The 14378-nt window shown below is 46.3% G+C and overlaps 1 protein-coding gene across 1 annotated transcript in view; it reads left to right on the plus strand.

Annotated features, from left to right (window-relative positions):
* The window catches only part of LOC137335333 (AP-1 complex subunit gamma-1-like), a 133486-nt gene extending 121728 nt beyond the window's left edge, over positions 1-11758 (plus strand). The window contains exons 21-23 of the mRNA XM_068000661.1: positions 1728-1888; positions 6415-6513; positions 9138-11758. Coding sequence (XP_067856762.1) covers positions 1728-1888; positions 6415-6513; positions 9138-9239 — 362 coding nt within the window. The 3' untranslated portion in view covers positions 9240-11758. The remainder of the gene's footprint in view (positions 1-1727; positions 1889-6414; positions 6514-9137) is intronic.
* The last annotated feature ends 2620 nt before the right edge of the window (positions 11759-14378 follow it).

A 14378-nucleotide genomic window follows, 5' to 3' on the forward strand; every position in this document is an offset into this window, starting at 1 on the left:
TATGATTATGAACAAAATAATTTAAAGGGAGTGTTGCAGGCAGAGCCTTTGTAAAAGTCAAGGAATGGTGCAGGGACTAGTCAGTAACAGTAATATCTTTTTTGGACTTTATTTCACATTCTGAGTGCCAGTGACCTCATTACTTTGGTACATACCCATGTTTCTGAGCCATGTTTATGTATTGACATTACTTATTTGTTGTAGAGCTGTATTTTGAGATTGTGACTTGTGTTAAATCTCAACATCTGGCTGTCCCCAGTTGGATGATTGTTACCAACTCCTCTGGTATGGACACCTCATGTGCCACCCCGAGTAGACGCTGCTAGAGCAATCACCACCAACGTGGAAAAGGCCACGAGGCAGACCACGAACAAGATGGCATGGCAATATAAAGGTGCTCCTTATCAGTTATGGGCCTTGCTGCTGATGAGGCACAAGTGAGAGCCCTGAACCGTAACGGTCAGAAGAAGCTGGTAGTAGCAACGTCCTCTTGTAGATAAGACCCTAGATGAAGACGAGTGATCTCTCCATGGAAATCGAACTCGCTGGATGGGCTATTTGGTAAAGGTAACTGAACCCAGAAGGTCCCAGATTCGATTGCCTGTCTGTGCTGAGCTTGCTGATCTCAGCTGGGACAGTAGTACTGTTGCTAAATTTGGCCTCAGCAACCTTGGACTGAGAAGGCAGGAAAGTCAAACGAGGTCATCATTGGGCTCAGCTTTGATGCCCCACCCCACGTGGTTGAACACATGAATAATGGCAGCTTGGGTGAGAGTGCCTGAGGACTGTGTAACTGGACCCCAGCTGCGGTTAACTCCTCCAGAAGGAGTGGGGGGGGGGGAGGAGGAAATCAGCAAAAATTTTAAGGAAATTGGTTTGTAGGCATTGCTGAGCATCTCCCAGTGGGCCAATCACAGAGTTGGATTAGCAGAGGAGCTGGCTTCCTGTCCAGCATCTTAGCTGTGACATTGTGATGGGTGGGAGGGGTGAGAGAGGCAGAAGAAGTGTAACTGCTTTTTAAAAACAGAGAAAATCAGTCTAAAGTGATGCACTGATATTACATGTAATGCTCATACTCTTGTTATAAAACTGCTCAGTAATGCTAATTTTCCAATTGTTAATGTTGATTGATTCTTTTAAAGCTGTGTTTCATTACTATACAGGGATTCCTTACAAGTATAAATAGTTCAGGTCTGTTTAATGCACGTCGAGTATCGGCTTGGCTTAATGGTAGAACTCTTGATTCTGAGTCAGAAAGTCTTGAGTTCAAGCTCCACACTAGAGCATATGCTTGAGCATATCTTCTAGTTTGACACTTCACTGCAGTACTGAGGGAGTGCTGCATTGCTGGAGGTTCCTTTCGTCAGATGAGATGCTAAACCAAAGCCCCATTTGCCTGTTCAGGTGGATGTCAAAGATCCCACGGCACTATTCAAAGAAGGGTGACAGTTCTTCTAGTGTCCTGGCCAACATTCTTCCCTCAGCTAACACCATCTAAACACAGATTAACTGGTCATTCATTTTACGGCTATTTGTGGGATCGTGCTGCATGTAAAATGGCTGTCACATTGCCTATAAAGGAACAGTGATTGCGCTTAAAAAGTAATTCATTGTACGTGAAGCACATTGGGATGCTCTGAGAGACCTGAAAGGCATTATATAAATGCAAGTTCGTTGTTTGTAGATTAATGTGTTTAAAATCTGTTGAGGAATGCTGTTTGTTCCAGGTATACCTTCAATCATCGCATATGATCAAAATGGGCTGAAAATAGAATTTTCTTTTGAACGGTCCAAAGCGAACCCGAACATGCTGTTCATCACCCTACGAGCATCAAATTCCACTGAGATGGACATGAGCAACTTTGTTTTGCAAGCTGCTGTACCAAAGGTGTGACTGAGCATTTTACCTGTTGTTTTGATAGTCAGCAAGTATGTAAATGACTTGTTTGGTTCAAATTGACATACCTGTTCCATTAATACTAATATGGTGAAGTATTCCATGATCGAACAACTCTCTGCATAAAGAAATCTCTCCTTACTCCTCTCCATCTGTTGAGTAGAATGGGCCTATACTCTCTGGAGTTTAGAAGAATGAGAGGTGATCTCATTGAAACATATAAGATTCTGAGGGGGCTTGACAGGGTAGATGCTCAGAGGTTGTTTCCCCTGGCTGGAGAGTCTAGAACTAGGGGGCATAGTCACAGGATAGGGGGTCGACCATTTAAGACTGAGATGAGGAGAAATTTCTTCACTCAGAGGGTTGTGAATCTTTGGAATTCTCTACCCCAGAGGGCTGTGGATGCTGAGTCATTGAGTATATTCAAGGCTGAGATGGATAGATTTTTCGACTCTAGGGGAATCAAGGGATATGGGGATCGGGCGGGAAAGTGGAGTTGAGGTCGAAGATCAGCCATGACCTTATTGAATGGCGGAGCAGGTTCAAGGGGCTGTGTGGCCTACTCCTGCTCCTATTTCTTATGTTCTTATGGCAATTTTAAATTAATTATGAGGAAAGATTTGGCAGGCTATGGGGAAAGAGCAGGGAAATGGGACTAATTGAATAGCTCTTTCATAAGAGCCAGTACAGGCACAGTGAGCTGAATGGTCTCCTCCTGTGCTGTATAATTCTATACTACAGTCCAGTTTTGACTGTGTGTCCTCCCTTCCCTGCCCCCACTTCGCTCTTTTTTTCCTTCCTCTTCATCCACATCCTGGAATGATCGGGTGGGAGGGCTTAGGGAGAGAAATTCTTGAATTTTTTATTTTGTTCACTCATAAGAGGGTGAGGGTTGTTGGGGCTGGGAATTGGTGTTTTCCATTATACCCATCAACGTTATTAAGGCATCCAAGCTCAACTGTAATAAAGGCTGAATGCAAAGTAAATTTTCCTCCACTGTGCCCAACCAGTGTGTCTTAACCCTCACCTGAGAATTGGAGCCCATCCCACTTTATCACTATCAGGCCTCACTCTCCTGCCATAATCGCTCACTACTCCAGGATCACCCTGAGAGCAGAGATGTCTCCTGGCTGCTTTTCTCCACTATCAACCGTCTCTGCCTCCTCCACCCTCAACTCCAACAATGTGTGAGGAGCTCATGGATGACTTTGTCACTAAGATTGAGACCACGTGTTCAGCTGCCTCTGCTGCTCCTTCTCCTCCTTCTCCTCCTTCTCTTGTCCAAGAGTCCCACCTCTTGCTCCCTTGAGCTCATTTCACTTAATTGCTGACTACCCAACTTCCCTCCCTGGCCTCCCATGGTAGCTGAGATTGTAAATGGTTCCATCTCCTTGGGCATTGTAACCCTCCCTTCCAAACCCCACCCTCATCCCCTGTGCTCTTGCAAATTACCGTCCCATCTCCAACCTCCCTTTCCTCTCAAGTCCCCAAAAGTGTTGTCTTCTTCCAAATCTGTGCCCATCTTTCCTGCAACTCCATGTTTGAATCTTTCGAATCAGATTTCTGCCCCTGCCACAACACTGAAAGGCCCTAAACAAAGCCACAAATGACATCCTGTGACTGTGACCATGGTGCACTATACCTCCTCGACCTCCCTGCAACCACAGCACCCTCCTTCAATGCCTCTCCTCTGTTGTTTGGCTCAGTGCGACTGCCCTTGTTTGATTCCACTCTTACCAATCCATTCGTAGACAGAGCATCTCTCGCATTTTCTTCTCTTCCCGCACTGTTACCGCTGGAGTCCCCCATGAATCTATCTTTGGCCCCTTTTTCTTCCTCATCTGCATGCTGACCCTTCGTGACATCATCTCATGGGGTCAGCTTCCACATCTACACTGACGACATCCAGCTTTACACCTCCACCACCTGTTTCAATCCTTCCACTGCTTCTTGATACCAGATTACTTGCCCGACATCTAGTCTTGGAAGTGCTGCAGTTTTCTCCTGTTAAACGTTATAACCAAAGTCATTGACTTCGGCCCCCATACAAACTGCGTACCTTTGCCACCAATCCCATCCCCCTCCCCGACCGCTTTAATAAGAGACCATAAGAGATAGGAGCAGGAGTAGGCCATTCGGCCCCTCGAGCCTGGGCCCCTGTTCAATGAGATCATGGCTGATCTGATTTTTACCTCAACTCCACTTTCCCGCCTTTTCCCCATATCCTTTGACTCCCTTGCTGATCAAAAATGTGTCTACTTCAGCCTTGAATGTATTCAATGACTCAGCCTCCACAGCTTTTTGGGGTAAAGAATTCCAAAGGATCACGACCCTCTGGGAGAAGAAATTCCTCCTCATTTCCGTCTTAAACGGACGACCCCTTATTCTAAGACTATGCCCCCTAGTTTTAGATTCCCCCATGAGGGGTAACATCCTCTCAGCATCTACCCTATCGAGTCCCCTCAAAATCTTGTATGTTTCAATAAGATCTCCTCTCATTCTTCTAAACTCCAATGAGTATAGACCCAACCTGTTCAATCTTTCCTCATAAGACAACCCTTCCATACCCGGAATCAACCTAGTGCACCTTCTCTGAACTGCCTCCAATGCAAGTATGTCCTTCCTTAAATAAGGGCACCAGAACTGTACGCAGTACTCCAAGTGTGGTCTCACCAGCACCCTGTACAGTTGTAGCATGACTTCCCTGCTTTTATACTCCATCCCCTAGAAATAAAGGCTAATATTCCGTTTGCCTTCCGGATTACCTGCTGCACCCGTAAGTTGACTTTTTGTGTTTCATGTATGAGGACACCCAGATCCCTCTGTACTGCAGCATTTTGTAGCATTTCGCTTTTTTATTTTTCCTCCCAAAGTGGATGACTTCACATTTTCCCACATTATATTCCATCTGCCAGATTTTTGCCCATTTGCTTAACCTGTCAATGTCCCTTTGCAGACACTTTGTGTCCTCACCGCAAATTGCTTTTCCACCTATCTTTGTATCATCAGCAAATTTGGCCACAAGACACTCTGTTCCTTCATCCAAGTCATTGATATATATTGAAAATAGTTGAGGCCCCAGCACTGAGCCCTGCAGCACCCCACTAGTTACAGATTGCCATTTTGAAAATGACCTTTTTATCCCGACTCTTTGTTTTCTGTTAGTTAGCCAATCCTCTATCCATGCCAGTATATTACCCCCAACACCACGAGCTCTTATCTTGTGCAGTAATCTTTTATGTGGCACCTTATTCAATGCCTTTTGGAAATCCAAATATACTGCATCCATTGGTTCCCCTTTATCCACCCTGCCCGTTACTTTCTCAAAGAACTCTAATAAATTTGTCAGACACGATTTCCCTTTCATAAAACCTGCAACTACTTCCTTAATAATGGATTCTAGCATTTTCCCAATGACAGATGTTAGGCTTTCACGGGTTGAGTCAGCCCATTTGCAACCTCGTTGTCCTATTCTTCATCAAGCTAAGCTTCTGACCCTCTATCTTCTCCACCGCAAGGCCACTTACTTCCACTTCCATAACAGTGTTTGCCTCTGTCTGAGCCCACCTGTCACCTCCAGACTTGACTATCCCAATGCTCTCCTGGCTGGCCTCCGACTCTCCACCCTCCATAAACTTCAGCTCATCCAAAACTCTGCCCGTAGCCAAACTTGCACCAAGTCCCACTTACCCATCACCCCTGTCCTTGTATTGGCTCCTGGTCCCCCATCGCCTCCAATTTAAAATTCTCATTCTTGTGTTTAAATCCGTCTATGGCCTTGCTCCTCATCCAGCCCTACAATCCCTCCCCCCAAACTCTCTGTTCCTTTGACTCTGGCATCTTGTGCATCTCCCCCTCTCTTCGCTGCACCATTGGCGGCTTTGCCTTCAACCGTCTAGGCCCTACGCTCTGGAATTTTCTCCCTCAACCCCTCTACCTCCCTCTCCTTTTAAGACACTCCTTGACCAAACTTTTAGTCACCCCTGCTTTGGCTCGGCATCCATTTTTATCTGAATTACACTTCTGAAAAGCACCTTGCAACATTAAAGGTGCAATATAAATGCAAGCTGTTGTGAAATATGCCTGTTGGTTGGTAATGCTGGTGAAGTGTATAGGTGACTTAGAGTTTGAAATGTTCTAGAAACAATTCCTGTCCTGGGCTAAGTTAGTTGTTTTAGGCCAAGTAGTGGTAGGGGTATTGCAGTTGGACTTGGTAACCTTTGGATTAGGGAAAACAAAACTAACCAAGGTTCCTGATGCTGATTGCTCTCTGGCAGCCTGCATGTTTGGACATCAGGTGAGGGCAGCATTGGACTTAGTTGTGATGAACCCACTGTAAAATCGCAAAGGTATTGGAAGGCACCGGCACCTGTGAAACTGTACCTCAGTAAGAACTCAACACCTTCAGGAGAGGGGAGAAAATTGGTGAGAAAAGGAAAGGAAAAAGAAGAGTTTGAATTGGTCACTTGAAAAATAACAAGTCTTAGGAAAATTTACACCTAATCTGTGTCTTGCAGTCTTTCCAGTTGCAGTTGATGTCTCCCAGTGGCAGCATCATTCCAGCTAGGAATTCTGGAGCTGTTACACAGTTGATGAGAGTTCTCAACTCACAGAAGGTAAGTTTTCCCCCTCAACCCCCCAACTTACTTGTGTACCCCATTTAAATGTACCAGTTTCTCATGCTGTCTTGTTTACACCTTCATTCATTTGTATGGAATCCCATTTAGTTAAATATATAAATTGAGTTAAGGTATTTTACAACAATTGCATCTCTTGACATGTTAATACCTGTTGGGTATCAGAATTGTATGCTGTTTTGAGGGGCTTTTACTGAAAAAGCACAAATAAAATAAAGGAGCAGTTTATACACCACATTCCACACACACACACACACACACACACACACACACACACACACACGGCATTGGCAGCCTATCAGAGCATCACAGGTGAACTTGGTACTATTCTCAGCCAGTGTCCACACTTTCCAGAGAGCCACTGGACTGTGATTGAGAGCGAGAGCCCTGATTGTGTTCTACCCATCCCACCCTCCCCCCACCAGCCACGGGGTGCTAAGGTCAATAGTAGCTCCTTGCCACCATTGGGCTGATATCGGTTAACTCAACAGAGACCAGTGCTGATCCTGGGACTATCCTGATCAGGATAGCTTGATATTTCACTGGGCACTGCCATCAGGTGCTGGATTTTACAATCAATATCTATCACAGCAAGGATTTCATCAACCAGTTTGTAGATTTGGTATTGATTTGGAAACGATTTGATAAATCAAACAATCAAAAATATACACATTCTGTTATTTTTTTGCAAAACTTTTACAGAGTGGGATGTACTTTATTCTGTATGTCATACTCAAATACTTAATTCATCCTTCTTTAAAAGTAGTCCAGTGCTGAGCTTTTGACAAGACATTACGAAAAGGTTAGACAGGGCTGTTAATACAATGGTAGCTCTGAGAGAAGACAGTTGCAGAGCTGTTTTTTAGTGTGTCAGAGTATCTGTAGATTTAGTGCATCACTGGTTCCCTCTGGTGTTAAGCCTGTGTAATGTACAGAGACTGTTGCTGATTTGTGACTTGAGTAAGTAAAATTGAGTCCCATTGTGTTTCAGATCATGTAACTGTAAGCCAGCAGAGGAATTCATGTCATGAACTTGAGCTGTTTGCAGCCATTGTGACAACTGCTTTTCTTTTTTATAAATTCTAACGGTTCTCCCATGGCATTGCTCAGTGAATCAGTGAATAACAATAGGAGAGTTAGCAAAAAAATGTGTAGAAGGAGAGTGTGACAGGAAGCAAATGCGATGCTTGCAGAAAGTACAGATATTACAATTTTTGTTTTATCTATCAATGTAATTGACTCTTGCTGTTAAACTAACTCTCTTGTGCTAGTAATTTCAGGTTTGGTGCTGTGCTTCTCTTCCACTCAAAGCCACTTTTCTGGTTAAGCTTCCCTCAGTGATGAATGCACAGGCCACTATAAAACTAAGCCATGCAGACTAGTGTCCCAGGTTCAACTCCCAGTCTTAGTTAACATAGTTAAGACACCACCACTAACCTCAGCACCTCTGGGCTGGGGAGGGATCAAATTAGTGAGGTTCTCTCACATTCGGTGAGGACAGTGTCAGGGTCGCCTGTGATGCCCTCTGTGACTGAATAGCTTGCCTAAGCTTGCATACAAACAGTGGCCACTTAGTTGTGATAGTCATGGAACCAGCCTTTAGTGAGGAGTGGACACTTTCAGGTGAGAAGGAAAGTCAAGTTTTCTGGCAAACTGCTCAGGATGAGATTCACTGGATGTGCAGAGCGCTTGGATTACATACTTCACCAATGAGCAAATGCGAAGAAGTATTGATGGGATCTGAATAGAGCAGCTCACTTAATTGGGCTCTGGGAGTTCTTAATCTGTAAACCACTTTTACACTTAGCTCTGGGTTTTAAGAAAGGCAAATGCTGGGAAGTGTGTGCATGGGAATGTTAAGTGAAAACCAGATCAGGCTCAGCTGTAATCACAACATGGTTGAACAGCTTACCGAAAGAAAAATATCCACTTGGGCAAGGTACTGGTCGCTGGAGCCTGTGGAACTGTACTCTGACATAACTTTGCACCTATTGTGGAGAAAAGCTAGGAGCAAAAGTAACTATGTAGGTTGACTCATATCTTGCACTGAGGTGTCCTACTCCCCTGACCTCTGCTGTTTTGTATTCATCATTGATGTAGAAGAGAATGTCCTGGGGTTTCTGGGCTATTGGTGTTTCTCCGCCATCCTATGGGGAATCCCTGACAACAAAGCAAAGATTGGCAATTTGCAGTATCAGAAATGATGGGCAATAATAAGCCTGTGCCATGCCAAATTATAGCACAGTACTCCAACAACACATACTGCACAAAGTGGCTGCAACTTCTGAGTCCTGGAGCTACCTCAAACGAGCTTTTCATTGTACAAGAGAGGAGGGAACTTTGGCTTTGTTCTCACTTGGGCCATTGATTTGCAGAAAGGTCAATCGAGATGCACCAACTCAATGAAGAGCAAACTGATCTCAAGTTTCCTGTAGTTGTGTCACCTGTTGGACAATCACAAGACAGTATTAATGTCAGTCACTAGCCCATGTCCCAGAATCACCTTCCCCAGTTGAAGGAAGTTTCTTGGAGGCAACAGATGAGGTAGTTGTGGCTCAACAGTACATTAAAGTCTGACCTAAAGTGTGTTTTTCCTTTTAAAGCACCCATTAAGGATGAGGCTGAAGTTGATGTACAGTCACAGGGAAGCTCCGATCGAGGTCATGGCAGATGTCAACGACTTCCCACCGCAAGCTTGGGAGTGATTGAGCATTACGATGGAATCCATGGACTAGACTTTACACTGTGGTCGCTGGCCAGAAGCTGCTGCAATGTACAATCATCCCTGTGGACAAAGCTGGCATCAGACTGCACCAGTATTGGAGAGGAAATTGAGTATTTCCTAATTACTGTACAAGGATATTACTTCTGTGATGGATCCATTGCATATCTGAGGTGGAATCTCGAGTCTTGAATAATCTGTTACTATGGATCTGGTCATAATAAGATGTTAACTAGCTTTGATGAACAAAAAATACCTAATGTGAGTAGGTAGAAAAAAAATCATGAGGTGTTCAGAACCCAGCCCATTTGGTTTAGGTCAGAATTCTATTTATTATTTGAAGTATTCAAACAAAACACAAGGATTATCTAAGATTTAATGCTGTGACTCCTCCTACAATTTAGTATATCCGTTTATTTAATTTAGTTTGAGATCCTGTTGCACTTGTGGACTGCTCCATTGCTGGTTTCATTCAGGTAGAACGGAAGCCCCAGAAGCGGGGTCCACTTTCCTTGGTCCAAGTCGACCAGAGGACCCCTACCTCTCGCAGATTTTCCAACGACACTGATTTGGAAGGGTTTTACCAGTGCCATGATGCCGCACTGTGACGATCCCAGTCCACTGCAAAGACACAACATCTCGAAATGAGGGAGGGGAGGAAATACTAGCAGTTTTGTTTACAGTCCAGATTCTAGTTCCGTTCTCCCTGAAGGAAACCCTGATGATCATGCGTCTTTAAACCACACACTAAGCTGTTAGAAAAATGTACCATTTAATTTACTGAAGATCTACAGTTCTAGTTACAAACTGTTTTGCACTGATCTGAAAATAAACAGAATTGGACACTGGCTATTCACCAAAATGTAACCATTTAATAAAAAATAGTCCTTTGAGGCTTTAACCACCAGGCGATGAGCCATTTCACGGGTTCAGTGGGTATTTAGGGACTCAGTAAGTTCAAGTTGTTGTTTAAGCATTTTTTCCAAAGTGTCATTCTTTGTTGCCCATTTTATTGATTATATTGTAACTTGGTACAGTTCTCACGTTCTTGTTGACTGTCTTTGCTCACTGTGCCCAGAAGGATGTGCAAGTCTAATGTTTTGCACATAAAAAAAGCCGTCCCATCAGCATAATGCAATGCCGTCATTATGTTAAACCTGAGGCGAGGTTTGTGTCACTGAAGGAGATTGTAATACTGTTTCCCAAAACAGAATTGGCTGTTTACCATGCAAATTGTTAATCACATCTTAAACATTTTTTTTTGTCGTTTTCTCTTGTCATTTAATCTAAATTCTAGACTCTAAAGATTGGCAGCCTGTATTTGCAGTATTTGTCATGCTGCCTTCACCTTGAACAAGGTGTGTATTGTGTAGTTAGTATCCTAGCTGCAGTTTATGTAGCTCAGAAAACAAAGTTCTGTTGATGTTTTAAGCAAATTCTTCCTACTGCTGCCTTCACGGATCATAGGCAGATTGAGGAGGGTTGGGGGGGGCGCCTAAATTGAAATCATTTGTTGCATTTGCTTCATCCAATGACACCCAGGTTACTCATCATCTGTCCGTAATATGTAACGTATAATCTGTCCTACCATTCTCATCAGATCTCATGCGGCTGCAGGTGTGGAAGGCGCAATGCGAGAGGCGAGATTTATGTTCCAAATTCACAGACAAAGTGCTGTAGCCACAATCATTCGCCCAGGGCTGGAGGCAGGAAGGCGTACCACCGTAAGCATTTATAGACCCAACTCCACATTCGTTGGTGTGAAATGTTCACCAGTATTGATTGATTTTGTGCGTGTGTGCGTGCATGTGTGTGTGTGGTCCTGTAATCCACTGCTGGGTTCTCCGTACAGTCGGAGAGTATGTATAGCTGCTGCAGCAGACTCTGCTGTGTTGTAGTTGTGCAGTAAAGAGGAGATCGGGCAACGTCTACTCAAAAATGAACCACTGCCACATCAACGCAGTAGGATGTATGGGATTCAAACCCAACTGCGATGTTGTAAATGCCATACTGGTGGTCACACCTCTGTCTACACCGAAGCTCTGTGGCAGGTTCTGTTTTCCAGATTGCAAGCAAAGAAAAGACAAATGCAAGCCTTCTGCTATGCAGATGAGAGATAGTGAGCGCTGCTCAGAGTTCTGCTTATCCCCAGTGGTGCACGAGTGATGTGGATCATGTTGCCTGAACGTTGACATTGCTGGAAGTGACCTAAGCTATTTCAGGCACTGTATGTGCGCAAACAGCTACACGATCGGCACAGGGCAGCGGGTCCTCTCACTAGGCCATTGAGTTGGCTGGAAAGCTCTTTCTGCAGCACCACATTTTGCTGTGGAAAAAAAGTCATGTTTACAGTTTAATTTTCTCTACATTTTGAAAGTGTTCAAATGAGCTGTGTTTTTTTTGTTTACTTTGTTCTATTAATGTTGTACAAAAATAAAAGTGGTGCAGACCTAAATGTAGATCATAAACTTTGTATGCAATAATAAAAATGAATTAACCATGGATGGATTCTCGTACACCTGGAGAACTGTGATGATAGGTTGGAAGGAAATGTTCTCAGGAGACATTTCATTCAGTCTGGTTAAACCTTCTGTATGGAGAGTGTAGACTAACATTGATACAAGAATAAATGGCTCGAGAGACCAACAGAAACAAGAGCAAAGGACACAGCCCTGCTCTCTTAACCTAGCACGCGGTGTAGATTATTGATTTCAGGCAATCTGCAGTTTCACCCATATCATCAAGGAGGTTTTCTGACTGCATGCGATATGATCTTAGCTGGTGTGTGTATCCGTGCACATTATGTAATCCTGGCTGGTGTTTGACTGCGCGTGATGCAACCCTGGCCTGTGTCTGTGCACGTGATGTGATCCTGGCTGGTATCTGACTGTGTCTGTGCACGTGATGTGAGCCTGGCTGGTGTCTGACTGTCTGTGCACGTGATGTGATCCTGGCTGGTATCTGACTGTGTCTGTGCACGTGATGTGAGCCTGGCTGGTGTCTGACTGTCTGTGCACGTGATGTGAGCCTGGCTGGTGTCTGACTGTCTGTGCACGTGATGTGAGCCTGGCTGGTGTCTGACTGTCTGTGCACGTGATGTGAGCCTGGCTGGTGTCTGACTGTCTGTGCACGTGATGTGAGCCTGGCTGGTGTCTGACTGTCTGTGCACGTGATGTGAGCCTGGCTGGTGTCTGACTGTCTGTGCACGTGATGTGAGCCTGGCTGGTATCTGACTGTGTCCGTGCACGTGATGTGATCCTGGCTGGTTTTGAATGCGGGTCTTACCTACAATTGGAAGTATTATACTGATGAGATGTCGCAGCTCTGATATCTGTTGAATGCATCATGGACAAATGGACAGTTTAAAGACCATCCTGTCAGTTTATTAGCAGCTCATTACATTTTTGGCACTGAATAAAAGTTATTTTGAAAGGAAGTCGCTCTCATTTCTAATTTTTTTTAATGTACTTTACCCCCAAATTCACCTCTGCTTTCCTGAAGTTGCAGTTTCTTGAGTTACAGTTCCATGGTTCTGGAGGTACAATTACTGGTGGTCATCTGAGAGCCTAAAATGTGTGTCTGTGATATTCAACCATGGAGGGCATCACTCCGGAACCCAATCCTGTTCTTGACCAACATCCACACACAAGTATGTTCCAGAAGGGACTGGATAGCAAGCAATGGGAACCATGGCCTATTCTGGGTTTTTTTCCCCCCTCTCTGGAGCCGGGGCTGCTGAAACTACTTGTATTGCCGCCAATGAAAGGAGCGGGGAGAGCGGACCCGAGGGGCCAATAAAAGGAGCGGGGAGAGCGGACCCGAGGGGCCGATAAAAGAGCGGGGAGAGCGGACCCGAGGGGCCGATGAAAGGAGCGGGGAGAGCGGACCCGAGGGGCCGATGAAAGGAGCGGGGAGAGCGGACCCGAGGGGCCGATAAAAGGAGCGGGGAGAGCGGACCCGAGGGGCCGATAAAAGGAGCGGGGAGAGCGGACCCGAGGGGCCAATGAAAGGAGCGGGGAGAGCGGACCCGAGGGGCCGATAAAAGAGCGGGGAGAGCGGACCCGAGGGGCCGATGAAAGGAGCGGGGAGAGCGGACCCGAGGGGCCGATGAAAGGAGCGGGGAGAGCGGACCCGAGGGGCCGATGAAAGGAGCGGGGAGAGCGGACCCGAGGGGCCGATGAAAGGAGCGGGGAGAGCGGACCCGAGGGGCCGATGAAAGGAGCGGGGAGAGCGGACCCGAGGGGCCGATGAAAGGAGCGGGGAGAGCGGACCCGAGGGGCCGATAAAAGGAGCGGGGAGAGCGGACCCGAGGGGCCGATAAAAGGAGCGGGGAGAGCGGACCCGAGGGGCCGATAAAAGGAGCGGGGAGAGCGGACCCGAGGGGCCAATAAAGGAGCGGGGAGAGCGGACCCGAGGGGCCAATAAAGGAGCGGGGAGAGCGGACCCGAGGGGCCGATAAAAGGAGCGGGGAGAGCGGACCCGAGGGGCCGATAAAAGAGCGGGGAGAGCGGACCCGAGGGGTTAATAAAAGGAGTGGGGAGAGCGGACCCGAGGGGTTAATGAAAGGAGTGGGGAGAGCGGACCCGAGGGGCCAATGAAAGGAGTGGGGAGAGCGGACCCGAGGGGCCGATAAAAGAGCGGGGAGAGCGGACCCGAGGGGCCAATGAAAGGAGCGGGGAGAGCGGACCCGAGGGGCCGATAAAAGAGCGGGGAGAGCGGACCCGAGGGGCCAATGAAAGGAGCGGGGAGAGCGGACCCGAGGGGCCAATGAAAGGAGCGGGGAGAGCGGACCCGAGGGGCCAATGAAAGGAGTGGGGAGAGCGGACCCGAGGGGCCGATAAAAGGAGCGGGGAGAGCGGACCCGAGGGGCCAATGAAAGGAGCGGGGAGAGCGGACCCGAGGGGCCAATGGAAGGAGCGGGGAGAGCGGACCCGAGGGGCCAATAAAAGGAGCGACGAGAGTGGACCTGAGCGGGAAAATCAAGGAAAAGAGAGTGATGGCACAGAGGACTGCCGAGGGTAAGTCAGTGTAAGTATTTAGTTTATTAGTAAGTGTTTTTAGTGGTCAGTCCGTTAGTATTTTTTTTTATTCGTTCATGGGATGTGGGCGTCGCTGGCGAGGC

Source organism: Heptranchias perlo, chromosome 19, assembly GCF_035084215.1.
Source record: "Heptranchias perlo isolate sHepPer1 chromosome 19, sHepPer1.hap1, whole genome shotgun sequence".
In the NCBI taxonomy this organism is placed as follows: domain Eukaryota; kingdom Metazoa; phylum Chordata; class Chondrichthyes; order Hexanchiformes; family Hexanchidae; genus Heptranchias; species Heptranchias perlo.